The sequence below is a fragment of the Caretta caretta genome, chromosome 11 (genome assembly GCF_965140235.1).
Source record: "Caretta caretta isolate rCarCar2 chromosome 11, rCarCar1.hap1, whole genome shotgun sequence".
NCBI lineage: Eukaryota > Metazoa > Chordata > Testudines > Cheloniidae > Caretta > Caretta caretta.
The window spans coordinates 62309399-62337238 of NC_134216.1; the positions used below are offsets into that span (position 1 = coordinate 62309399).

Below are 27840 nucleotides of genomic sequence, written 5' to 3' on the forward strand. Positions count from 1 at the left end.
TTGACAGATGCATTGATTTTGATTTTCTAAATAACTGTTTGAAATTAATTTACTGACCATTAAGGAAAGTGTTATTGTATCCAGAGAAGCAAAACTCTTATGACCCTATTTAGAATATGCACTGCATGCTACACCATTGAAAAGAAAGAAATTGGTGTAAAACACATAACTTGGTTGCCTTGAGCATGGCATGGAGATGCCAGTCAAAGGCTGAGTAGAAGGCAGTGCACAAACATTTTTACCATCATGGCTACTTCTACTGATACTAAGCATTACATCATATTCTAGAGTGCTGCTTTACTTCAAGCATTTCAACATGAAATATTGGAAATCATACCATAATTGCATATTCATGTTTTGAGTTTTTCCACCTCTTGACACAGTGTTGGCATTGTAAAAAGAGTAATGCGAGCTGTGAGTGTTTAACTGGAGAGATTTCTGCTTATTAGCAATATGCCATCTTCTGTCATCAGAGGATGATCATGTGGGTCTTGCTAACTCCCCAAATCTGTACATTTTTATTAAGTGGTTGTAGTCCTTACTCGTCACTTACATTTCAATGAGCATTGCAGGTACTGGCTGCAAACAAGTGGCTGGTTTCACCAACTATAATTAGGGCTACGATTTTTTCACAGAATCCGTGACTTCCAGAGACCTCTGTGGCTTGAGCCCATAGTGCCTGGAAGCTGCAGGGTTCCCCCACTGCCCATGGTGGCTGGGAACTGTGGGGGCCCCGAGCTCACAGGCGGCACGGGTGCCCTGGAGCTTGGAGCAGCCGCAGGTGGCCAGGGTGCCCTGCAGTTCCCGGGTGGTGGGGGTTCCCTGGGAGCTCCCAGCCCGCATCGGCAGAAGGGACCCTGGCAGCTCCCAGCCGCTCCAGGCGGCAGGAGTGCCCCAGAGCTTGAAATCACAGGCAGTGGGGAGATCCTGCAGCTCCAAGCTGGGGCCCTGGAATGGTGTGGGGACCCCGTAGCTTTCCAGGTCGTCATGCATCATGGGCTTCTGTAAATTTTTCTTTATTGCCCGTGACCTGTCTGTGACTTTTACTAAAAATATGTGTGACAAAATCTTAGCCTTAGTTATAATGTATTTCTTGAGCTATGCAAATAACTGTCAAACAAATAAAGCATATTATGAAAATAATCATTACATTATATAGATGTATCCTACAGTGATCCAAATGTATGTCTCTTTTTTTTTTTTTTTTAAATTCAGCAACAGAAAATATCATCTTTAATGTGCATACATTTACTCCTGGATTCTGCACCAAAAATAAAAACTCTGCTCACAATATTTTAAAATTCTGCAAATTTTAAAGGTCAAAATAACACTGCATAATCACACCAGTTTCAATTATTTTGATAATTTATTTCAAAATATGTGTCAGCAAATATGTCTGTAACAATACAGACACACACAAAAAAAAAACCCTATGACAACCCGGTCCCTGTTTCTCTGCTCCCTTCCCTGCCCCCCAGAGCCCAGCTGGGGGGGTGGGGCAGACACCCACAATCCCTCCCCCCAAAGAGTCCAGCTATGGTCCCTCCCAGCCCCAGTCAATACACCCAAATCCCCTACCCCTCAGAGCCCAGACACGGCACCCCCCTTGCCCAGATACCCACATCCCCGCCCCCCCCCAGCCCAGACACCTGCCCCCACTTCCCCACCCAGAGCCCACGGATCTAGAGGGAGAAAAAGCCTGATTCTGGGTCCCCGGCTTGTGTGGAGTTTCCAGTGCGCTCCCATCTCCTTCCCTCAGGGCAATACTTGGAACTGCAGCTGCCAGGAACCCTCTACTTCCCTCTCCCTCCCTCTGGCAGTGTCTTCTAAGTGCGAGCTGGGCTCTCCCAGGTCCAGAGGCCCCTAGTGGCTGCCAGCAGAACTGCAGCCCATTTTGGTAGGGAAAAGGAAATTCTGCACACACACAACGTTAATTTCTGCAAAATTCTGCATTGCGCAGTGATGCAGAATTCCCGCAGAAGTAATACATCTTTATACTGCTCATTTCCATTTGTTTGTTTGCTCCCCATTCCTTACTTCCTGGTCCCAGAGATAAATAGATTTTTTGTAGTTCATCACATTTAACTTTCTTACATTAAAAACATACATATGTCTACATAGCATTCTCATTAGGGAACGTTATAGTTGAATTTTTGTACTGTGTGACGTTTTCTGTATTCACTGCTGTCTTGAGATGCTCAGAACGTTCTCAAGCATTTTCCTCTTGGGCTGAAACTTTCCATGGTTAGCCTTTGTTATGATTTCAGAGGTAATTGCTTCTCTAAATGTTTCTTCAAAAATAATCCAGCCGTTATTAAGTTAGTAGTGATGTGGAGAGAGGGGTTTCCCGCCCCCAACTTTTAAAAAAAAAATCGGATGCCTTTCTGCGGAGATATTCCAACAGTGGCTGAAGCTTAGAAATAAAACTTTCCATGTGGCTAGGTCTGGCTGAGGAAAAAAGAACAAAAGTGAAAAATGAATGTTGCCATAATTGTGCAATACTCAGTGGATTAATGTTTTTTTATATTACTTAGGTGTGGGGCATTATGATGGAATACACCCCTTTATTCACACCCTGCACACTATTGTAATAATCTTTGTACAATCTGTGCCTTGTGAGACATCATTTGAAAAGTCATAACTTGCTGATTAGTAATATCATGGTAAAGTGCTTGTTTACAACATTATATGTAAAGGTCTGAACAAAAGCTGAAATTATGACTGAAGTGTGTTTCCCAGTTAAGTCTGGAGAATGTTTAAACCAGTTTCTCAAAGACAAAGGGCAAGCTGATTGTATATTTTTGTAAGATAATCATTTCACTCTTCCTTTTCCCCTCCAATATTAAAATCTAATTTTTATGTGTGAAGCCAGTACGTAAGGTATGCTTCAGTTATATGGGTTTGTGCCTTTTAATAATATAAACCTGTCTCCAGCAAATCCAATCATCAACAGAGTTTTAAAAAAATCTATGAATCTTGGTATCTTGGGTTTTTTTTATAGTTACCATGTACTGTAATACAGCCTGCTTCAGGTAATTACCATATATTATAGCGGTTGCCATTAGTGACTGCTATAATTAAGGTTGCAAATCAGTTTCCATTATAATCCCTTGTTTTCACACAATCATAACTTGTCAAAACATTAACCTTTGGGACTGAAGTTTTCCATGCTTACTTTCAGCTTGAAGGTAGATATTTTGGGGGGCAAAGTTTGAAATATCATAAATATCATGCAGGAAACTCATTTCCAGTCTTTTTGAGTTCTGAGGGCTGTTTAACTGGGTAATGAAATGTGTGTCTGACTCTCATCTCCTCCAGAGACCATGTGCCCTAAAAGAATGAGCATAGGCCCTGGAACCCAGACCTCTTTTTGTGTTCCATTCCCACTTCGGCCTGGCCTCAACAATACTTTGCACTTACACAGAAATTTACAAAGATTACTTGGCCCTGGCTACACTACCACTTATTTCAGCAAAACTTATGTTGCTCACTCAGGGGTGTGAAAAAACACACCCTTGAGCAACCTAAGTTATACCGACAAAAGCGCTGGTGCTTACAGCATTTTGTTGGTGGGAGAGCTTGTCCCGCTGACATGGCTAGTGCTGCTCATTGGGGTGGTTAAATTATGTCGACAGGAGAGCTCTCGCCTGTCCACATAAAGGGTTTACATCATGAGCGATCTTACAGCTGCATTGGTACAGATGTGCCGCTGTAAGCTCTGTTGTGAAAAACGACTGGGAGTATATCTACACTAGAGTCTCTCCCCATAAAGTAATCCAAATTAAATTGTTGTTTTACTGATGAGGAATGCGGGCGGTGTGTGTTGAGAGAGTGGGGGACATAGTGGTCTAGTGACTTGATCATGGCCCTGTGCATCAGGCGACCTGGATTCTAATGCTGAATCTGACGCTGACTTTCAGGTTGACTTTGGGCAAGACACTTTACCAGTCTGTTCCTCTGTTTCCCATTTATAAAACTGGGATGATATTTACCTTCCTTTTAGATCTCCATTGAGACTTAAACGTCAAGCCGGGTCTGACGACTACATACGATACTACAATTTATTGTACAGTAGTTGCTATTCAGTTTAGTCATTTACCACACAGTGGTGTCTAAGATGCTACAGTTGTTCTTCATAGAGAGGATAGGAAGTTGCTTTTGTATTACAGGTCTTACTGTGGTCTTTCCTGCAACTGTGGGTAAACACTGAGTTTTTAATGGTGGTCGCAACAGGGAAGGTTGTATAATAACTACCAGTTTGTATTATATTTTGTATGACTTGACAATCTTTTATGCTGTAAAGGGAGACCAGGCATAAGTCCAAAGAGGTGGATAGGCAGGTAGAATTAAGGATAAGCTGTCAGCCTTAATGCTCATTTCTCTGCTTGATTCAAGAGCCTTAACATTACATTAGCACTTGTTCTTTTGCATAAAATTATTTTTAAGAAAAGGTGATTGGTTTTTCCACACAAGCTTCTGGGAGAATGTTTTAATTAGTTTCATGAGATATAGGATAATAAACTGAAGTATACTTACTATGCAAAATTACAGTTTTTGTTAAGTTTAGAAATAGTTCTCCACTATTTATTCTGTATGCAGACTGACATGACTATATAGATCCATTCTTTGCAAGATGATGTAGACTGTAAAGATATGAGTTATAAACCAGTTTTTTTTTTCATAACATAAAAAAGCACAGATCCTACAAAGGGATCTGCTTCCAGGAGACCTGATGCCTGCACAGAGTCCATTGACTTCAGTGGGACTTCCTGCAGATATGAGAATCCCCACTTGTGGATTCTTTTCCAGGATTTTGGCCTCTGACCTGAAAATGTTACAATTCTCTAAAGTCCTATGATTTTTCTGGCAAAATATGGTATTTACAAAATCAGTTGCCCTGCCCACAACTGAACTTCGAATGTAGAAATGCTATGGGCCTGATCCATGGCTCACTAAACCCCGAAGCAGTCATTCCATTGAATTCAACAGGCTTTGGATCAGGTGCTAGGTCTCTGAGGTATCCCAGGTGGATCAGAGAAAAAAAGCCTTTATGCAAACCATTACAAACTCAAAAATTAGTATATCATGTGTGTGAAATTATTTGAAATTATTTCAAAGGCTACTGGTTTTAAAGGAATTTCTGATCTCTGTCTCTCTGTCTCTCTCTTTGTCTCCTCCAGTGGCAGATGAAAGCCAGGTTAGTTCATTGGCTGGACACAAACAAGGTAAGAACTTTCTTGCACCTTACTTATCTTACTTGATCTTGATCTTGCTTATAGCAACTGTGGTGGCTGAAAGGTTTGCAAATTAATGCATAACTTCACTTCCACAGTGATAAATTAAGGCTTACTTATTGCTTGGCAGTATATGTAGTTGCATACATAGGCTGCGATCACTTGCAGGAAAAGTAATAACGGTTTCTTTAAAAATATATCTATTGAACACTGAGTAGAGTGTAAGTTAAAATAAGTAAAGGACAAAACCTGTAGTCTTTTCACGTGCCAATGTAGGCACTTAAACAGTGTAAATTGTGAACAATATAAATGTCTCATTCTCTTTGTCCTCCTGGAAGAATTTCAGTTTTCCACTCTCACAGTCTGAAATATTGAAGATAGACAGCCCTACTGAAGCTTTGACTATTGTTTTTTCGTTCCCATTTATTCATCTACAGAAGTTGTTCTTTCAGTATGACTATACTAATGAAAGGATCCACTTTTTCTTAAACTGCTTAAGATCTATATTCGTTAGCAATGAAGGTTTATATCCAGCAGTGTTACCACAAAGTCTTGTAATAACAATTCTGTGAAACAAGTTGCAATACTGTACAAGATGCAGTTGCTTTATTACAGTAACAAGCCTTGTGGATAGGGGGGAAGCAATAGACGTGGTATATCTTGACTTTAGTACTGTCTCGCATGACCTTCTCATAAACAAACTAGGGAAATGCAACCTAGATGGAACTATTATAAGGTGGGTGCAACACTGGTTGGAAAACCATTCCCAGAGAGTAGTTATCAGTGGTTCATAGTCAAGCTGAAAGGGCATATCAAGTGAGGCCCCGCAGGGATCAGTTCTGGGTCCAGTTCTCTTCAGTATCTTCATCAGTGATTTAGATAATGGCATAGAGAGTACACTTATAAAGTTTGCGGATGATACCAAGCTGGGAGGGGTTGCAAGTGCTTTGGAGTGTAGGATTAAAATTCAAAATGATCTGGACAAACTGGAAAAACAGTCTGAAGTAAATAGATGACATTCAATACGGACAAATGCAGTGTACTCCACTTAAGAAGGAACCGTCAGCTGCACACACAAAATGGGAAATGACTGCCTTGTAAGGAGTACTGCGGAAAGGGATCTGGGGGGTCATAGTGCTAAATATGAGTCAACAGTGTAACTCTGTTGCAAAAAAAGCAAACATTCTGGGGTGTATTAACAGGAACGTAGTAAGCAAGACACAAGAAGTAAATCTTCTGCTCTACTCTGTGCTGATTAGGCCTCAACTGGAGTATTGTGTCTCGTTCTGGGTGCCACATTTCAGAAAAGATGTGAACAAATTGGAGAAAGTCCAGAGAAGAACAACAAAAATGAGTAAAGGCCTAGAAAACATGATCTGTGAGGAAAGATTGAAAAAATTGGGTTTGTTTAGTCTGGAGAAGAGAAGACTGAGAGGAGACATGATAACAGTTTTCAAGTACATAAAATGTTGTTACAAAGAAGAGGGAGAAAAATTGTTTTTCACCTTTGAGGGTAGGACAAGAAGCAATGGGCTTAAATTGCAGCAAGGGCAGCTTAGGTTGGACATTAGGAAAAACTTCCTAACTGTCAGAGTGATTTAGCACTGGAATAAATTGCCTAAGGAGGCTGTGGAATTTCCATCATTGGGGATTTTTAAGAGCAGGTTGGACAAACACCTGTCAGGGATGGTATAGAAGGGATAATACTTAGTCCTTCCATGAGTGCAGGGGACTGCGCTAGAAGACCTCTCAAGAAATTCAGTGCTGTTCCTTATTACATGTTTTGATGCTATATTTTTACATCAGTTTGTCAGATGTGAAACAAGTTCACCTTTTTACTTAATTTGACGAAGTTTAATTTTTCAAAAGACTGTTGTTTTCCTAGTGCAAGTGTATATCTAATCATTTTTTGACCATTAGAGCAGTGGTTCTAGTTAAAAAAAAAAAAAAAAATTTTTTTAATCAGAATTTCTTTAGTGTCAATAAAATTCTTTCAACGTCTAACTCTGAGAAAAGTAGCAAATGAAAATTCAAGGCTTGGTGGGGTGGGGGGGAATGATTTTATGAAATGTCCATCACAGACCAGCATTTGCTCTACTTATTAGGTACAGTGACAATCCCTATGGAGTCATGAGCCTGGTTTATCACTGATTGTCTCTCTCTGGTCTGGCACAAGAAATGTCTGTGCCCGTGTTCTGTATCTTCTCACATGTGTGGAGAGATCCAGCTTTGCTTTCTGATAGTTGTTCTCTCTGTTTAGGTCTTCTGGTTTTCTCATGAGATGCTTTTCTCTGTCTGGAACATCCACTGATGTCCTGATTCAGTGCTCAAAGAGTTACTGTGCAGCTTTCCTTACAGCCACGTTTGTCTCCAAAAAATGGATTTAAAGGCCAGTTAATAATGAGATTTCTGCATGTTTATGGTGTACCTGGCCTATACAGTCTTACATGTCTGCTGTAGTTTTGTTATTATACAGCTCTCTGATTTAGGCATTCCATACTTAAAGACCATTTCCTTAATTTAGGGTAAGCTCCCTTTAAATTCTTTGGCTTCCTCCTCTCGTCTGTGTACCTCAAATATTCTTTCTGAAACTGGAGGATCAGCTCATATGTCATGTTCCTACAGCTGAGGGGGGAACATTTTCTTTCAGCTGCTTCTTCTTTGGGTATGAAAAAGCTTCTAAAAATGACTCATCGGATTGAAACGTATTTGGGTGTGAACCTTTTCTCCAGTCAGGAGAAGGTTCACAAATATTGCAACATCAGTCAGTTTGCCAAGGATAAACAGAGGGTCTTCCTATCACCGAACACTGGAACAGAGCCTGTTGAGATCATAACTTGTTGGCAATCAGTTGCTAAAAGGTGCTAATAACCTAGAATATCAGGTTCCTAAGCAGCACTTCCAATTTTCTTTACACACCCTTCTCCAGATTCTCTATAGATGACCTAATGAAAGATGCAGCAGTCCCAAATCTTTTATTGTTTGCGGGGGGGAGGGGGTCTTAGACATTTCGGCCAATTTTAGGGAGACAAGAGCAACTGCTATCCTTTGGATTTATCTGACCTCAACATGGAAAGCAACTCTGTCAGCAGAGATTGAAAAGCACTTTTTCCCATGGATACCAGCATCTAGTATTGCCTAAACCACTCTTCAAAAAACCAACCAATCAAAAAGCACCAAACTCCTCCTTTCAGATTCTTAAGCACCTTCCTGCATTGTCCCATGCAAATAGTCATATTTGAAATTTGCTCAAGATCATGGAGTTATTTTCATACTGTTTCTGTTTGCCTGACACATTCTGTCACTTCAGACTATTGGGTCTTAAAGGTTGAAAGACCAGGGCTATACTTTCCTGTTTCATCTTCCATCACATACACTTCCTAGGTTTCCCTTTTATGAGGAACTGTTAAGAAATTGTAGCCATTTCTGCTGCAGGGAGCAAACAGCCTGTTATTTTCTCGTTGCGAAAAGCAGAGATTCCACGTCATCCTAGACTTCAGGAAATTAAACATATTTCTCTAGTGAATTAATTATCACATACTGACAATCAATGCAATTATCCCTTCTCTTTTTCAGCATGACTAGTTCTATGAGATGTGTGGTTCAATAACTCTCTCGAAGGAAAAAGCCTTCTGGTATCTAGTGGATGGAAAACGCTTCCATCCTTTAGTCTTGCCCTTTGGTCTAGTTACAATATGGACGGTATTTACTCGTTACTGGGTAGAAGTGATAGCACATTTTGGTTTCCTAGGTCTACCTCAGTCTAGGCAACTGGTTTCTCAGAGCTACGTCCTAAGGCAAGGCATTAGAAGCATGTGTGGCTATAGCCTCCTATTTCTATTTCCTGGTATATTTCACCCACAAAGAATAGTCTTTTTTAATTCTCTCATGAAAATACGTACTTTTAGATACATCCCTGGATTTCCCCAGGACTGAAGCATTCCTATCGGAAGACATGTCCCTGCAGGTGCCTCTATTTCACTCACATGCTCCACAAACAAGAAGAGTATGACTATACATTCTGGTTATTGTGGCATTGTGCACCTCCGCTGTGCGCGTTGGCCTGTCTTTGGAGAATGAAGCTACTCCAAAACCTATCTAAGTTCTTAGAATTGCAGATGTTTTCTGCAGAAACTTCTGCTCGTTGCAGTGGAAAGAGAAGAATCCCTGAACTAGTGTGTTGACATGTCCCATTTAGTTTGCCCTGGAAAGAACCTGGATCTGCAAAGTGTGTGCATTGGGGTGTCCTCAAAGTTCCTTCAGGAAGGCAGGAGTGTTTCCTTATCTCCACCTCCCCTTGTGCTTAGCATAGTAAACTTTTTCCTTCTCTAAATCTCAGTGATAACAAAGTTGAGAGGGAGAGCGACACAAGCAGTGCCTCTTTAAAAATGTGAAAGACCCAAAAATATCCAAAAGGTCAAAATCCAGAGAATATTAATTCAGTTTTGTATGAGCTCTTCCTTAAACTTGTCTTTTTCATTTTCTTTCACTAGAAGAACAATAACAGGAGGAGGAGGAAGATATTATTTACAAGATCCTGTTGATGTAGAAAAAATACTGCCCTTCCTTGATTTTATAAAAAGACCCAAATTATGTACTGGTAGCTTACAGCTATTTGTGTTTTATTTTCCTTTTTTCCCCACTTTCTTTTTCTATTTTGATTTACTGCTTGAAATTCTTTTAATATGTATTGACTGTCTGCTGAAGTCCTTGCTGACACAGCTCTTTAAGATGATGCAGTACTGGAGAAAAGCTGATGAGTTCTTCTTTATGAGCTTTGACATATTAATTAGTAAAATGGGCTAAAAAAGCTTTCCTATTTCTGTTTTAATGTCTCATTTTCCAAAACACCCATCTGTATAGATGTAAAACAGAAAGGCACCATAAAAGCACCAGTGAGTGAAAGGGTAAAGCTACTTGTTAGCAAGTTTATGATCTATGTTTTACTTTCAATAGTCTAGCTCAAAAGATCAGGTTGAATGGGTGGATGGGGAAGCTGCAGTGTCGTCTTCTCATAAAGGGTCTTGCTGTTTTACAAAGCAAGGGATATCTGTGACACAGTTATCATTGTGGCTGGAATTTTCAAAGGGGCCTATGGGCACTAGGCACTCAGCTACCATGGAATTTCAATGGGAGATAGATACCAAAATGCCAGCTAAAGAAAATAGTTTAAATCACTGCTGACCCACTTGACACTTGCAATTGGAAGCCCTGCTCTAAAGAGGACCTCACCACCATGTGGCTGGAGGGGGGCAGTATATAAAGTCCTGCCATTTTCTTTTAATTGTGGGGGCTTTCTTTCTTTCTTTCGTTCAGTGATGTTGCCCAGATGGGGGTCTCATTCTTGTTTGTGTGATTGGCTTTCTCAAGGTTTGAATCTTTGGACTGTGGGGTAATGTTGGATGACTTCTTATTGTGCAGATTTTGGCAGATAATCTTGATATTTTTTGCTTTACTCATGATAGATTTGCCTCTTTGATCCATTTTTTAAGTTCTGTTAAAGTTGGCTTCTCTAGGCATATTGGCACAAAGAAGAAGTTGTCACCTGAAAATTCACCCCATCACATGCAACTGGGAAACCTGAAATAAGGGTAACAGGGCATGAGTGAGGCCTCTCTTTCAGAAGTTTGCTTTATGGTTTTCTACCTCCCAGTCATGTAGATTGTGTCTCCCGTAGGATTAGAATCAATAGGTAGGTTGAGAAATAATCTGCTCAATCTGCAGTAAGGGAGATTTAGTTTAGATATTAGGAAAGTTTTCTAACTAGAAGGATAATTAACATCTGGAGGTTAGGGATAATTTCTTCTTGACAGGTATTTTGAGTCCCTTCCCCCAGAGCTTGAGCTGTCCTGGGATGAATCTTTGTGCAAGTCTCCTTTTCATGGTTATGGGGGAAGCAATCAACAAAGTCTTTTGTCCATTGATGTTCCATATTGACTTATCTGGTCTCTATGGGCCTTCTTTTGTTGGAGAGGAGATGACACCTCTTGTGGTAAACTAGTATTTCACACTTAGTAATGCTTCTCTCCTGACTGTGAGGGTTTACAGTAGTAGAGAAAACACTTTTATAGTCACAAAGAAAACACTTAAATATTACCCTATAGCATGGCATACAGACATTATAAGTGAGATTAATGCATAAAATCTGAACACTCAACACATGTTTATAAATCTAATACCTGTGTTAACAATGCGAACACACAGGTGAGCTGGACTGGTTTCCATCTATGCAATTGTCAGGGTTCAGTGAGACCTATGGGCCTTGGCATGAGCTGGGACTTGTTCTGCTTGCCTCACAGTATAACTACACTGATACCAAAAAAAAAAAAAAAAAATCACACCCCTAACCCACATAGTTACACTAGTATAAAAACTGTGTGTACACCAAGGCCTAAGGGACAGGAACAGAGCAATACTGAACTGCTGAACTGTAAGAATCTTTATGGTATCTTAATACAGGCTAATGTTACATTTCATCAGAGATTGGAGGCTCGAGAGGCCTCTAACTTTCATTAGGTCTTAAGAAAGAATATGGATGAGATGATCCTTTACTTGCCCTAGTACTACAGGTACTGACTATCAAGTTTGAAACTTTTGTTATAGAAAAAACATGTATTCCTACTCAAATTTTACTGATGCAATAAGCTGTTAATGAGTAAGCAGATTGTATGTTGTTTGGACGGTGTTTGGCTCTGTTAGAGGCCAGGAAAGTGTATAGAAGGATGCTAGGAAACAAAAGGACTAAACTTATCAAGTTCTAATGTTTCCTGATTCAGCAAGGGAAACTCAGAACTGGGTATTCCAGATGTTGATTATTATAATGCTATACAAAAATTCGGACTGATACAGCAATATTTCCCCCCTACTAAACTGTGTATTCTCTTACATGCTGACTTAAATTTTTCACTGACTCAAGAGGTGACAGGCTAGACACTTACAAGTTCTTGTGCCTCAAATTGTTAGACAAGAACTTCGAGTTAACAAAATCTGCTGTATCATTTAATTTGAGTAAATAGTAACTTCTTCTTTAGAATCTTTTCTGAATGCATGGCTTCACCGATGAGCCTCACTGCCAGAGACTGGACTCAGGCTACTAGGAGACCCATTGACCTGCCCTGTTCACAGCACTCCTGGGTTGCTTGGTGGGGTTATCTTCAACCATGGAAGAGAACAGGCAGTCACTTCAATCCTTAGAAGGACAGACCTGAAGAAGAAGGGAATCCTGAGTTTTTTTTTTACCTAAAAACACCTTCCCACCTCTTGACAAGAAAAGCTAGAGTGCAGAGTTGTTTCTTGCCAGATGATAATCAGTTTAGCCCCTTTTACGTTTTGGCATTTAGATGGAGAGAGAACTCCTGGTGAAATGTTTGCCCATTGAGGTCAATAGCGCAACGGGCCAGTATTTCACCCTCTGTAAGCAACCTTCCCAGAGGAAGGGAAAGGGGGTGACAAAATGGTGGACAAGCCTCGGCAAGAAAGATACGTTTCCTCATCTTTTGGTTTGCTAGAGCAAGGTGCCTGAAAAGATTTTCGTGTGTCAAGAGTCCCACTAAGAGTGCTCTTCTCCTGCCCCTATGAATCGACTGGTGTAGGGAGCATTGCAGGGCAATAAGGATAGTCCAGCCTCAGCAGAATAAACCCTGATCTTGGGCTGCGTTCGAACTGTGCTCAGCGTAACTAGAGAATGGAGACAAAGGGAGCTTCACAACACCTTTATTTACCTTTCTTCCTTCCTACAGATTAGTCTCTGATGTAGATTGGAGAAGCTTCAGGTCTGCTCCAATTTATATAAATCTGCAAAGGGGTTGTTCTGGCATCCAAGGATTACTGGGGCAATGTCCCCTTTCTCCAGATACATCCCTATTCCGGGGGCTTGTAAGAGGTGTTGGAGCCACTAGAGCAGTATTACACTACTCAGGGAATCCTCCACCAGTCTGTTAATCCAACTTTATAGCTTCCATGTGTTCCTGGAGCAGAAAAAGCAGCTGAAGACCTTGCTATCTCCTGCCCCATGCTTTCTCTTCCTGTTTGGCCCCCTCTATTCCTGTGTTTTTCTTTATTTAAACCCCTTCTGCTACCTGGTGTCTCTTGTTCTACTCCTGGTAAATTTCCATTGTTCCTATTTTCCCTGGTTGAGGAATCAGCTAAAGTGGTTTTCTAAGGAGGCAGCTCACCCACTTTTCCAGATGTTTGCATTTTCGGTTGTATCTGTCTGATGTGCACTTTCTACAGGGCTTGTCAGCGGTGGTGGATCCACGCGTGTGTAGGCACTGATAATACAGCAGTGTTTCATAATACAATTTCACAATATCAATCACAATTCATAAGTTGTACAGACGTAGCCCCGGTTCATCGCAGTGTTTTTCTTTTATCTTCCCATTACATAAACTTTGCTAACCATATTTTATGTTGCTGGAATTTCTTCCTGTTCCCAGGCATTACTAGATGTTGTTCTGTATGTAATTCAGTGAAGCCAATCCAATTGGGGAGTGGCAAAATACCACAGGAGCATTAAAACTGAAAAATGTTTTATTAGTGTAACATTCAATAAAACCATTCAGATTTTTAAGAGCTGTAATTAAATTTCTGTTTCACATATGGTCTGTTAGTGTTTAAAATGAACACCCCCCTCTTTTTAGAATTTGAGACTGAATGTGTTGGCTGTCAGATTACAGTGGACTAAAAGGAGGCACACACATAAAGGTCTCAATCTGTTGCAGGCTGAAATACTCATCCTGGGAATGGTGCAATGTCAGTATGAGTGATTGTAGGGTGCTCACCGCTTGCATGTTCCCGCTGAAAATCACAGCCCTTTTTCTTATTGCCTACCTGCACTTGTTCCTAGCCTGCCACATTTCATGTCCCCACTGCAGAGTTCTGCTTTGAGTCCGAGCTTTCTGCTGCAAGTGCTCGTCTATCAGGTTCAGGCTTGAGGGCAGGACAACTCTTAAACACTGTGTCTCTGATTCTCCCTTATTTGTCTTGCACCTTGTTGTTGCAATTTATACTTGTGCCATGTGGAGGCAAAATGCTGCCATTCTGATTTGGTAGCATTTATACCCACTTTGCACTGACATATATGAGAACCGAGTCTGACCTGCCTGCCACCCAGTCTGCTGGCAATGTGAAGAGGTCAGAGATTTCTCAGAGAGAGCTGTTCATCGAAACTGTCTTGGGGGTGTAATATTCCACCTACCTCTGCAAAGTGAAAGGGACAAGGAATTTTCTGATCTGCCTTCAAAGCTTCCTGAATGCTGTGAAGGCTGTGGGGAGGTCTGCACTACTATGCCACCCATACACACCTCACTAGAGCCTGCTGGTTGATTGGGGGAGAGGAGAGAGAGAACACCTCAATTTTGGGATCTTCCTTCTCCGTGAATATCTCCAGGCCCACCACTTGCTGCTACCCCTAGCTTTATCAAGTTGCTGCTTGATTCTTGTCAGTTTCACCTCTGCCCTAGAGGTTCTGAGTAGCAACCATTACGACTAGAAACAATTATTTTTAAATTAAACTTTTAACTTCTGCAGAAATTAATACTTTATGGCCCCCGTAGCCTGCCAGAGACAGTGTCCCACATGCTGTGAATTAGGTTTTGGGCACACTCAGGACTCAGTTTGTTGAATATAAGTCATAAACTGATAAGTTTTCATGTGCATAGTACGTGCAACTAAGGCATTGGTTGGAACTACATGAAATGAAAATAAATATAGATTAGATTGCTGACATTGCACGCACAGTTACAGGAATACACACATACACACACGCAACCAAATTCTAAAATGATTTACACCTGGTGCAATCACACTAGAAAGGGGATATAATGGGATCTAAGTCAGCATAGAATACATAAGTACTTAATACAGCTCTTTATGATACTCCAAACCACTCAATCTCTACTCCTAGCAGCAATGCTGTGAGTGAATGTGTGACGTTTACTCCATATTCTTTCTGAAAATATATGATGTGAATATGACATAACTGACATATACTTTATGCAAGATGGCTCATGTGAGATACCATTGGAAAGGTTATGATTTAATGAATGTGATTATCCAATTTGTATGCCTGTATCATTTCTGTATCTGAAGTTAGGAATATTAACTATATATCTGTATTTCAAATGTGTTACTTTGGGTGTCACCCACAACCAGCCCTTCAGGTACAACAATGGAAAAGTCAGACAGGACTAATGGGCCATTAGCAGAGACAATGGACTGTGAAAGGGTTTAGTCTTCCTGTGAACACTGGAGACAGCTTACGAGCAATGGCTGCCACAGCCATGCAGAGACATGAATCCGAGTCACCTGGTACTGGATACCCTTTATCCTCTTTCGGAATGCCAGTAATCTTCCAGGAGAAGACAAAGAGTTCCCGCCTTACGCAAGAGCTATATAAGGCAGGGGAGTGACATCATCATGGTTCTCCTCTGCCTCCCCATCCAAAGAGACACTGAAAAACACCTGGAAGCAAAAAACTGAACTGAGGGGAGAAGGGTTGAGCCCAAGCTGGAAGGGCGTCTAGCTTGTGAGTAATAACACCTGAGGCCTCAAGAGGGAGACCAGTGCAGCTAACTGCCTTTCAAGACTTTCTGTAATCTGCTTGCAACAATATCTAGGGTGACAAATACTATTTGTAACCAATTTCTTTAGTGAAACTAGCTTAGTTTCCATGTTTGGTTTCATTTGCTTAGTAATCTGCTTTGTTCTGTTTGCTACCCCTTCACGTTGAGGGAGGACGCAGATTTCATAACATATCTGTGGGTCTGCACTCCAAGGGAGGTGGACACCTGTGTGCTGGGGCAAGTCCCTTAAGCTGAGCCTTCCCAGAACTGATCTCAGTGTCTGTTTTGTTCTGCAGTTGGGTGTGGCCCTGCCTGTGTGTGTGTTGGAAGAGGCTTAATAGCCTAGCTCAGCAAGACAGGTAAAAAGGTTGCCCAAACTGGCATAACAGTCAGGCTCAGTGGTATCTCAGCACATCGGGTGGCATCCTAAGGGGGGCAACCTGTCACAATAAGATTAAAAAATAGTACCTAGAGTTTTTCTGAATGAGCAGTGATGGTAAAATCTTAAATATAACTGAGTCTGCATTAGCTGTAGCCAGAAGAAAAGGCCTGATATTTAGAAGTATTAAGGTCTTCCAGCTCCCATTCACTTCTGTTGGAACTGTGGATGCTTGGGACCCTTTAAAGTTAAGCGTCATCTTGGGAGCAGTCAATAAGGCGAATTTAACATTTAGAATCTTGGGGATTTTGACGTTATGTTAATCTCTAAATCAAGGATCGCTTAACTGCTCGTTGCATCGTTTCATCTGAGCATAAGCAAAATGCTCCAAGGACCTGTATTTGGCTGATAAAACTTCAGTTTCTACATGGAAATCCTCTGATCTAAAGAAAACTGTTGAATCCTGCAAATGGGTCAGGCAGTTTCCATGCATTTATAGGGCCTTCTAAGCAAAGGGCTCTTCAAGAAGTGATGTTGATCAGATGTGGTGATTGATTGGTGCAGGCAGACGGAATCCATTGCGGAAAGCACAGGGAGTGGCTTGAGAGCCTGTGCCAGCCATTAGTGAGAAGAAACTGTTCACGGGATTCTAAAAACCATTGGGCTATATATTTACAAATGTACAAATTCAGATCTTACAAAAAGAAAAGGAGTACTTGTGGCACCTTAGAGACTAACCAATTTATTTGAGCATAAGCTTTCGTGAGCTACAGCTCACTTCTCTGAAACCTATCGGATCTTACTGTGTACCCTCATCACCAGTCTTTCTTATCTGCCTCTCACTGCTATGTTTAGTCCCCCAGTTAGTGTGTGTACATTTCTCAAGCTCTGTTCATGACAACGGTCTGCAGATGTTTGGGAAAACTCTTGAGTGTATTAGGGACTGAAAAGCATTGGTATTTACTATCGTTCTTTTAGTCGTTCATTGTGACTGAAGAAACCTGCAGCCGCTGTTGAGTGCCTCATTTCTTAATCCTTTCCCTCCAGGAGTTAGGTTTTTATGGGCATAACCGCCAGTACTGGCAATGGGCATACTGAAATCACTGGCGCCAAGGAGTTAATGAATTTGGAAAACTTCCCAGATGATACATCTGCCCCCTAATTTACAGTTCAGCGGATGAGGCAGTGAAGGAGGATTAGTGAACAACTGTATACCCCCTTTTTCTAGCTATGCAACAAACTTGGGGGGAAGCAAGAATGGGTTATTGGTGACTCGCTGGAAAATACAAAATGAAATAACTCATAGATTTACCTGGTTTTTTCTGCTCTAACTCCATTGCTTGCCGTATGCATCTTGCTCTACTTTCTGGGGTTTGGGTCTGTGGGGGAAGAGGGATCTATAATCCCCAGCAGAGTTGAGAATGTTTTATTATTACTTAAATCCTCTCATCTTTCTTTGCTAAGATGGAGGTTTTTAAGGGTAGCAGCGGGTAATTGATATTCCAACTCCAGCTCATTTCTCAAACGTTGTCTTATGTAGTATTTACTTTTCATAACATTTTAAATAAGGTTTTATTGTAAGAAATAGGTTGCCAGTACTATTAATATGTGTCTTTGCATAGTAAAAACTGTACACAGTAATATTATGCAGGGGAAAAAAACTTTGAAGAAAGAATTGTGTAGTTGCTCATGGAACAGCATCAATCATTTTTAGCAGTTCTTGCAATAATAATAATAATACCTAGCATTTTTCATCAAATCGCTTCCAAAAGGTTACTAAAATACTTTTTACTGTCTATAGACAGCATGCAAAAGACAGTCAGTCTTAACTGTATTCCTGTTTCTGCTTTGCATTTGTTTGATCTTTACTGTTAATTATGAAGAGTGGCACTGACTGGATTAAGCAGTAATCCCTTAAATTTAGTTATCACCAGCAGTTCAGTTGTTAGTTAACCAGAAAAATTGAAGATGAAGCCAATAGCAGTTACTGCAGTTAACAATCAATTCTGGTTTCACTATAATAGTGAACAGTCTGTGTGTGCATGCAATATGCTGTTAAGGAGAAAGCCAGTTGTAGGTTGTTTTGATGATATCTGATTCTGTTAGAGACCAAGAAATAGGCTAGAAACAAATTAGAAAACACCAGCCAGGGAAGGTGAAATCACACTCTGAAGGCACAGCTCCAATTCTCTTTTCAGGGTTTTTCATGATTAACAAAAGGTTCAAAACAAACCCATGCATCCCAAAGCAGCCTCACAGCCCTGCAGGGTCTTACCTTTGCTCACATCTACAGGGCTTCCCAGCCCTACCCAATAGCCAGTGCCCATTCCCTGCAAGTATCTCCTTTTTATGGCCTTTGTCTTACAGATGTGGAATCAACCTCTCTCTAGTCTTTCCCTGACCTGGATATCCCCCTACCTGCTCTTATGTCTCAGAGCAGGAAGCCTTCCTTAGGGCACCTTACTAAGCGCAAGCAAGTGACCTACAATGACAGCGCTCAGTTTTAAAGGGCTATAAAAGGTGTATTAGGATGTAACAGGCCCAGTGCCCTGTTACAATGAGTCTGTGTGCATATGTCTGTATGTATACAGATAAAAACATCATACGGTAATGCATGCATAATTGTAAAATAGATCATTGGAGCCAGATTCTTTGGTTGGGCCTAAAGGATAAGGGGTGAAAAGGCAGCTTTAAGCCACCTTTGCTTTGAATTTAGCCACCCTGTAGCCATTCTAGTACTAGTCCACTCCCTGATGCTACTTCAGTGCAGCTCCTGTATAGGCTGCCCACAGCCCCAAGGGGCCATCAGCTAGGCCCAGGGATTATTGACTATGGTCTGATGCTTGCAGAGAATTCTCATTGACACTATTAATACTGTAGTGACTTCCTGTGCATGATCTCATGCGTTCTCGTTCGTACGAAAGGCATAAAGTGTGTTACTTTAAGTTTGAAAACTCGACAGAGAATATAAGGGAGATATATTGTGTTCATTTTTGAAGGGCTCATTAGGGACAAAGCACCTTGAGAGGAGAAGTTATTACAGAGACATAGAACCTAATCCTGCAAAGTACTGAATTTCCTCATCACCCACTGACTTAATGGGGGTTGAGGTTGCTCAGTGTCTTGTAGGCACAAGGCCAAAATTGTGATGCCACAATGAAGGTTTCCTTCATGAGGGCCAGTTCCTTCATTTCAGCCAGGCTACACTCTTATAGCAACCCTTTAGGGGCCATTACACAAGTGAGGATTGCAAAAGGAAACCCCCAGGTAACCTGCTAGGGCAGTTTTCCTGCTCCTTTGCACTGTGGGAGTAGTGCATAGGGGCCAGAAAAGGAACTGAACATCTAGCATGGATTTGTTTCGGATTTTGATGTAATTATAGTATTTGTAATTATATGTGATTATATGCTAGATATCAAGCAACAAATATCAAAAGAAGATAAAAAAGATTTGGAAAAGGTGGCACGTTTGGCACTGACAAAAAACATGAATCTTTAATACCGTCATCATGTCTGTCCTCCTTTCTGGAGCAGAGTCAAGGAAACCTACACAAGAAATTGATAAGATCAATTCATTCCAAAATAAATGCCTGCAGATCTTCTGAGTCCATTGGAAAGAGTTTCTTGCAACTTCAGAAATTCTAAGTAAAGCAAACCAATCTAAAGTGTCAAATAGGGATAAGAATACAATGGACATGTTTAGGACATACTTTAAGGAGCCACCAACACAAGTTCTACGGCAAGTATATAGACCCCACCTGGAAAGAGAAAAAGAGGATGTCCTAGAGATGCAATGTACAGAACAATAGAGAAAGAATCCATCAATGTGATCATGAAATGGTAGAGCTCATGATTCTAAGGAATGGTAGGAGGGCGAACAGCACAATAAAGACAGTGGATGTCAAAAAGGCAGACTTTAGCAAACTCAGGGAGTTGATAGGTAAAATCCCATGGGAAGCAAGTCTAAGTGGAAAAATAATTGAAGACAGTTGGCAGTTTTTTCGGAGAGACATTAGTAAGGGCAGAAGAGCAAACTATGCCACTGCGTAGGAAAGATAGGAAGTATGGCCAAGGACCACCCTGGCTTAACCAGGAGATCTTCAGTGACCTAAAACTCAAAAAAAAAGTCCTACAAAAAATGGAAACTTGGTCAAATTACAAAGGATGAATATAAACAAATAACACAAATATGTCGGGACAAAATTAAAAAAGCCAAGGCACAAAATGAGATCAAACTAGCTAGGGACATAAAAGGAAACAAGAAAACATTCTACAAATACATTAGAAGCAAGAGGAAGACTAAGGACAGAGTAGGCCCATTACTCAATGGGGGGAGGGAGACAATAACAGAAAACGTGAAAATGGCAGAGGTGCTTAAGGACTTCTTTGTTTCGGTTTTCAACAAGAAGGTTGGTGGCGATTGGACCTCTAACATAGTGAATGCCAGTGAGAATGAGGTAGGATCAGAGTCTAAAATAGGGAAAGAACAAGTCAAAAATTACTTAGACAAGTTAGATGTCTTCACCAAGGCCTGATCAAATGCATCCTAGAATACTCAAGGAGCTGACTGATCCATTAGCAATTATCTTTGAAAAGTCCTGGAAGATGGGAGACATTCCAGAAGACTGGAAAAGGACAAATATAGTGCCCATCTATAAAAAGGAAAATAAGGACATGCCAGGGAATTACAGACCAGTCAGCTTAACTTCTGTACCCAGAAAGATAATGGAGCAAATAATTAAGCAATCAATTTGCAAACACCTAGAAGATAATAAGGTGATAAATAACAGTCAGCATGGATTTGTCAAGAACAAATCATGTCAAACCAACCTGATAACTTTCTTTAACAGGCTAACAAGCCTTATACATGGGGGGAAGTGGTAGATGTGGTATATCTTGACTTTAGTAAGACTTCTGATACTGTCTCACATAACCTTCTCATAAACAGACTAGGGAAGTACAGCCTAGATGGAGCTACTAATAAGGTGGGTGCATAACTGGTTGGAAAATCGTTCGCAGAGAGTAGTTATCAGTGGTTCACAGTCATGCTGGAAGAGCATAACAAGTGGGGTCCCGCAGGGATCTGTTCTGGGTCCGGTTCTGTTCAATATCTTCATCAATGATTTAGATAATGACAGAGAGAGTACATTTATAAAGTTTGCAGACGATACCAAGCTGGGAGGGGTTGCAAATGCTTTGGAGGATAGGATTAAAATTCAAAATGATCTGGATAAACTGGAGAAACGGTCTGACGTAAATAGGATGAAATTCAATACAGACAAATGCAGTGTACTCCACTTAAGAAGGAACCGTCAGCTGCACACACAAAATGGGAAATGACTGCCTAGGAAGGAGTACTGCGGAAAGGGATCTGGGGGTCATCATGCATCACAAGCTAAATATGAGTCAACAGTGTAACCCTGTTGCAAAAAGAGCAAAAATCATTGTGGGATGTATTAGCAGGAGTATTGTAAGCAAGACGCAAGAAGTAATTCTTCCGCTCTACTCCGAGCTGATTAGGACTCAACTGGAGTATTGTGTCCAGTTCTGGGAACCACATTTCAGGAAAGATGTGGACAAATTGGAGAAAGTCCAGAGAAAAGCAACAAAAATTATTAAAGGTGTAGAAAATATGACCTATGAGGGAAGATTGAAAAAATTGGGTTTGTTTAGTCTGGAGGAGAGATGACTGAGAGGGTACATGATATCAGTTTTCAGGTACATAAAAGGTTGTTACAAGGAGGAGGGAGAAAAATTGTTGTTCTTCACCTCTGAGGATAGGACAAGAAGCAATGAACTTAAATTACAACGAGGACAGTTTAGGCTGGACATTAGGAAAAACTTCCTAACTGTCAGAGTGATTAAGCACTGGAATAAATTGCCTAAGGAGGCTGTGGAATTTTCATCATTGGCGATTTTTAAGAGCAGGTTGGATAAACACCGGTCAAGGATGGTCTAGATAATACTTAGTCCTGCTTTGAGTGCAGAGGGCTGGACTAGGTGACCTCTCGAGGTCCCTTCCAGTTCTGTGATTCTAGGATTCTAATGTGACACTCAGAAGCCTGAACAGACATGACTGAAATAAATGGTGGAAACTGGTGGATGCTGAATATATGGTGCAGGAGGATAAAGAAAAAATTTAGTATTTGTTGCCTGTGTGCAGTTGGCATGATTCCTATTTCACAAAAGGCTTATTTTTTAGTTTTAGATAAAAGAGAAATTAAGTAAAATATGGCTATTCAGATGCCTCTATTTTCATTGCTTTATTATCTGCTCAAATGTTTAAATTCTGAAAACAAAATAGCAAAATTGTTTGACTGAAGCCCTCTGGAACTGATACATTATTTTAAAACAAAACACTTCCTATTTGTTGTACAAATACAGAAAATAGTAAAAAAATTACTTGCTGCTTATTTTTGAAACCTACAACACAATAAAAATAAATGCAAATAGTAGTCAAAATATCATCCTAATCCTTCAAATTACATTAAATATTGACTACACCAATAATAGATCACGCATAAGGCTATTTATTAGAGTATTTCTTGTCTTTCTGTCTACCCTTTAGACAATAAAGACAAACTACTAAATTTATTAAATATTAGTTAATCGCTGTTCTCAAACCTATCATAACTAAAAAAAAGTATTAGTACAGGGTGTCTAATATACGTATTAGTGAATTCTTTTTAACTACTCATTAAAATTTCATGAGCCCTTTTAGCAAATGAGTGAGAAAATACAAATACATTATACATTTTATTTTTATATGGTAGATACTGTATTATAAGGTTGGTAAACAAATTAGAATGTAGAAAGATCCTAGTGCAGTCTATAAACAATATCTAGTTTAAAAAAATATTCACTGCTCCTGAAATGAACGGTAGCTAACAATGAGGGTAAATGCATCAGCTTTTGAACAGTGTAGAGCAACAGAAGATAATTGTAGAGTACCTCTTGCCATTGAAATAAATTTGTGAGATCATTACAAAATCAAGGGCCATGGTTTTCAGACGTGACTAGTGATTTTTGATGTACAACTTGACACATTAAAGTGCATGTTTTTGAAAGGGCAGTATCACAGTTAACTGCACCTCTGCTCTCTCTGCGATCTCCTCAAGGGTTCTCCTTTAGGTCTCAGACCTCCAGCTGTCACCTCTCTATGATGGGGACCCATGTTCCTCTCCCTTCAGACCGGGGATTTAGGTTTGCAGTCTCCCTGCAATTCACTGTGACTATCCCAGCAGGTCTGACCTTAGTCCAGTACCTGTGGTTCTGCTTTTTCTCAGGTATGATGACAAGGTTACCAGTGACCCTCTCACAAAGTGCCATACATTGATTTTAGGATAAAAATGCTATAAAGAAACATGCATGCTAAGCTTACCTAAGCAACCCGTCTTCCACATGGAGACCCTAGTAGGTTTCCCATCCTTCAAACAATTCCAGCTGGGTTTACTTTCTTGGTTACAATCTCATGTCAGTTTCTCCAACCAAGGTTGGAGAAATTTTGACAGAACCATATTCCATTGGTATATGTGGTTCCATCGAAATTGGGTTGATTTTCACAGAATTTTGTTTTGGAAGAAAACTGGAGAAAAAAGTTCTGCCAATGTCGAAGAATCCTGTTATGACATTTTTGGAATAAAACATTTTGATTTTTATTTTGAAATGACTTTTTTTTTTTAGAATTTGTTAAAATTTTAATGTGTAATGTAATACAAAGTAGTCAAAATCTAAATGAAACTTATTGATCAACCCGAACAAAACAAAAATGGGGATTTTCAGTCAGAGTATTTTTCAGTTTTATTCCAGTTCAGAATGAAGCAATTTCAAAATTTCAAGTCCTCTGTGAAACAGAACTTCCATCCTCTTCACACATCTATTGAGCACTCTGAAAATCCTGTCCATTTAAGGGGTTTAAAGTTGGGCACCCAACAAATTAAAGCACCCAAAATCATGAGCCACTTTTTAAAATCCTGACCAGGGCATTTATCTATTGAAGAAGTTAAACACACCAGAGGAAAATACTGCTTTGTTTTATGCCTCTATTTTTCCAAAGGCACCTGTGGAATGGAGGAAATTTAGATAGGCCCAGTGCATTTACCCACACATTTCAGAGCTCAGTGCCCAAACAAAATAATAAAAGAACTCTTAAGTGACTCCTATTCTTCAGAGTTATGAAACAACCTTCCTAGTAGCATGTATGCAGACTCCCAAAAGATTAATACCTTCTTCTGACTGGAATTTCAAGATAAAGCCAGATTCTGACATCCTTTCACATGTTTAGTATCTTATTTTCACTAGGGGAATAAGGAACTCCTAGTATCTAACATCAGTGGTAAAATTGCCAGATATGTAGAAGCAGGATTTCCTTTTACACTTACAATATACAGAGTGACTCCACTTACACTCTAATTCACATAAGTAGGAAAGACACTCCCATTTTGTGAGTTTTTTAGAAAATGGAAACCATGAGTGGATTCTTGAGTAGATAGGATCAGTAAACACTGAAATTAAGAACATTACTAGAATCAATAATGTTGAGATGTGCTTTAACAATTTTGAATGTGTGTCCCAAGTGTGTGTTCTCTTTGATAGGGAATTATTTTTAATTTCAAATAGAATTTCTCAGTGTCTTTATATAAATGAATAGCCTGAAGTTTTCAAGATAACCAGTTTAATTTCTAAACCAGAATAAGAAAATCTAGTGATTGAAATGCAGCAGTCATACATTATATAGCAACATCAATGTTGGTTATTAATCAAACTAGCTGTTTTCGATTAAACTGCCGAAATACTATCCTTCCAATTTCTTCAGTGCGCTCCACTGAATTTGAACATCATTCAAACCTACTACAGCAGGCAAGAATGCTGACATTGAAGAGTTATATAGTTAACTATATGAATGTATTAATGCTGTGCCAAAATGTGAGCTACTGATGACTAGGCTGTCAGTGCTAAAGTAGATTACAGGCTTTTGATTAGAATGTACAGTATTAGGAAATTTACCCATTTTTGTAAAAGTGGAAGGGCAGAGCTATTAACACTGACTCAGAATAATTGATTCTCCAAAATTATATTAAATATATAAACCTCCAAAACAGTTTACATACCAACAGCAGAAAATTCTGTGCTTGACTTCAGGAGCCAAGTTGATTGTATTATTTTTCAGAAGAGATGAACCACTTGTGAAGTTGACACTGACTCAATTACAGGCTGACACTCACAACATTCATCTGAAATACTATACTTAACAACAATTCAGGTTCAATCTCAACATAAATCTGAGAGAATTAATTTTACATCAAAATAGTTGCTTATTTTCACCTTAAAGTGGAAAATATCGGAGTGGGCTGGAGAGAGAGAGACACAGGGGCATGTAGAGGTGACATGCTCATAAAGAGGAGGAAGGTACTGTATACTACACTTTTGCAGCTCATTCAATGCTGAACAAGCATCTGCAAGGAAAGTATAACACTGCAAAGACAAGGAGTCTACAGCCTAGCCACTCAAAAGGAATACTGTGCATTGAAATTAGCCAGGGCTGCAAAAGGGCAATGAAACACTCTAGACTGTAAATGCTTTGGGGAAGTACCGTCTTTTTTGTTCTGTGTTTTCACAGCACCTAGCCCAAGGCGTTACTGCAATGCAAATATTAATAATATAATCGAATGAAAAGTGTGAAGGGATGTTAGAAACAGCAGCCCCGTTTGTTGGTTGATTTTAGTCAGAAATTTCACAGAAGACGTTAAAGCAAGAAACTATTCCATCAAGCCAAGAAGCAATAAAATCATAATAGAAGGCAATGAGATTGAGAAAAAATTAATGAATAATTGGTTATTTTTACGAATTTCCTTGATTGCTGGTTTACCCCCTTATTGAGAAATCAGTCTGTTCTATAGAATCTCTCCCACTGGGAAATTGTGTTATTCACTGAAATTTCTATTTCAAGTGGGAATTATGCGGGCAATACTGGATTTACTGTGCCAGCACTTCTAGGGGAAAATATCAGGCCCTACAATTGGAGCAAAAATATTCAGTGTTACTACTGAGTGGAATGTCCACTGTTCCATCATATTTGGGTTGCATCTCCTTACTTTAGAGATGCAGGAAACTAGAGCTCTCAAAGTGAGTGAATTAAGGGTTCCCTACAACCAACTTCCAGTCAAAAGTCTTTGTCTCTGCGAAGCTGCAGCCAACTGTAGTGGCTCCAATTCGCTCATCTTACCAACCTGCAGGAAGACCTCAGTGACTGACTTTCTGCTGCTTTATTGTCTGAACTATTGCTTCATATTTTTTTTTCACTTGCTCTCCCCTACAGCACAGACTTTGGGGAACTCGGGCAGCCAGCATGTTAAAGACGGTAGATTTCCAAGAGATTTTCTGTTTTTCCCAGCGTGGAAAACTATCCAGACATAGTTCCAACTGTCTCCACTTGCTCACAGGCACCTGAGGCTGACCTGGAACTCCTCAATTTGAAGAAAGTGAGTCTAGGAGTGGCCTGGTGCTTCCCTGTCAAGGTCCATGTGCATAAAGACTTCAGCTCTACCCTGATCTATAACTACATTAAATAAGCCTAGAGAGCTAATGGGATGGTAGCTTTGAAGGGGCTTAGAGCTTACTCAACCAAATCCTTTGGGACTTATTGGACAGAGAAGTCCTGTTCATCATTCGAAGAAATCTGTGAACCTGGTCCGTCTTACACACATTCATATACAATTACATACCGGATCTCCAAACTTCAGCCAATGCATCATTTGGCTTCTTTATGCTTTGGTATCTCTGTAATTTTCTTGTGCCAGTATTTTTAACTTGCCTCAGTTATGTTTCACATCCCATTTGTGATGGATCAATGGGCATGTAACTTGGAAGAGAGACTACTTTTGTCTTGCCTGTTAAGTTCTTTTATTTTATTTTAGAGAGACATGCCCTGCCTCTTATCCCATGTCCACCATGCATACACACATGCTTTCTTGACAGGGATATGATTCCGCGTGCTATAGTACAGTTGTTCTATTAGTGGTGTCACACACAATTAATCTTTATGTTCCAAATATTTGAGTTTAGCTTCCTGGTCTGAGGTAAACTCCTTAATATGCATACATATCAGTTGTGAGTTACCGGAATACTTGTTGAAACGGATCTTTAATGGCCCACAGTGGGGCAGATTGTTACCGGTGCCAATGAAATTTGGATTCAATTAGCTCAGTGCAAAGCAATTTATTTGAGAGAGAATCACACAAGCAGTAAAAGGTTATATAAGACGTCTCCCTAATAAGCTTCAGTTCCCCAAGCATAGACCCTCAGTAACTATGTTGGCCTTACACAGCATCCTGATGGGCAAACAAAGCAGGTATAGCTACCAGTCCTAGATGAGGACTTCTTTTCTTCTCTTCCCCTCTCAAGTACTTGGTCTGTCAAGTGTCCCCCGAAGCAGGGTCTTGGTTACCCTGAGGCTCTCTGTCTTACAGCATCACAGACCTCTTCAGATGTTAATTGGGGAACTACTAACTAACTTACTCTGCTTAGCATTTATACCTCTTGTTCTCAAAGGAGTCACATGTCCCAGAAATGTGCCCTGTGGGCATTTCATTACTGGTTTTTCTAATATTTTAAAAGAGACTGCAAAACAGAGACCAAAGATCAGTTGACGTTTACCCTCTCATCAA

At 40.1% G+C, this 27840-nt stretch overlaps 1 protein-coding gene and 1 long non-coding RNA gene across 4 annotated transcripts in view; one reads left to right on the top strand and one right to left on the bottom strand.

Moving 5' to 3' along the window:
* PARD3B (par-3 family cell polarity regulator beta) overlaps window positions 1–27840 on the top strand; it is a 608177-nt gene that overhangs the window by 369958 nt on the left and 210379 nt on the right. For all 3 annotated transcript variants that reach the window (XM_048869082.2, XM_048869081.2, XM_048869083.2), the window contains one exon: window positions 5181–5225. In XM_048869082.2, coding sequence (XP_048725039.1) covers window positions 5181–5225 — 45 coding nt within the window. The remainder of the gene's footprint in view (window positions 1–5180; window positions 5226–27840) is intronic.
* On the bottom strand, window positions 1648–27674 carry LOC142068575 (uncharacterized). Its single transcript, XR_012664446.1, has 3 exons — window positions 25285–27674; window positions 23556–23793; window positions 1648–2448 (listed from the first exon to the last, which is right to left on the bottom strand). It is a non-coding gene; the product is annotated as an uncharacterized LOC142068575 (long non-coding RNA).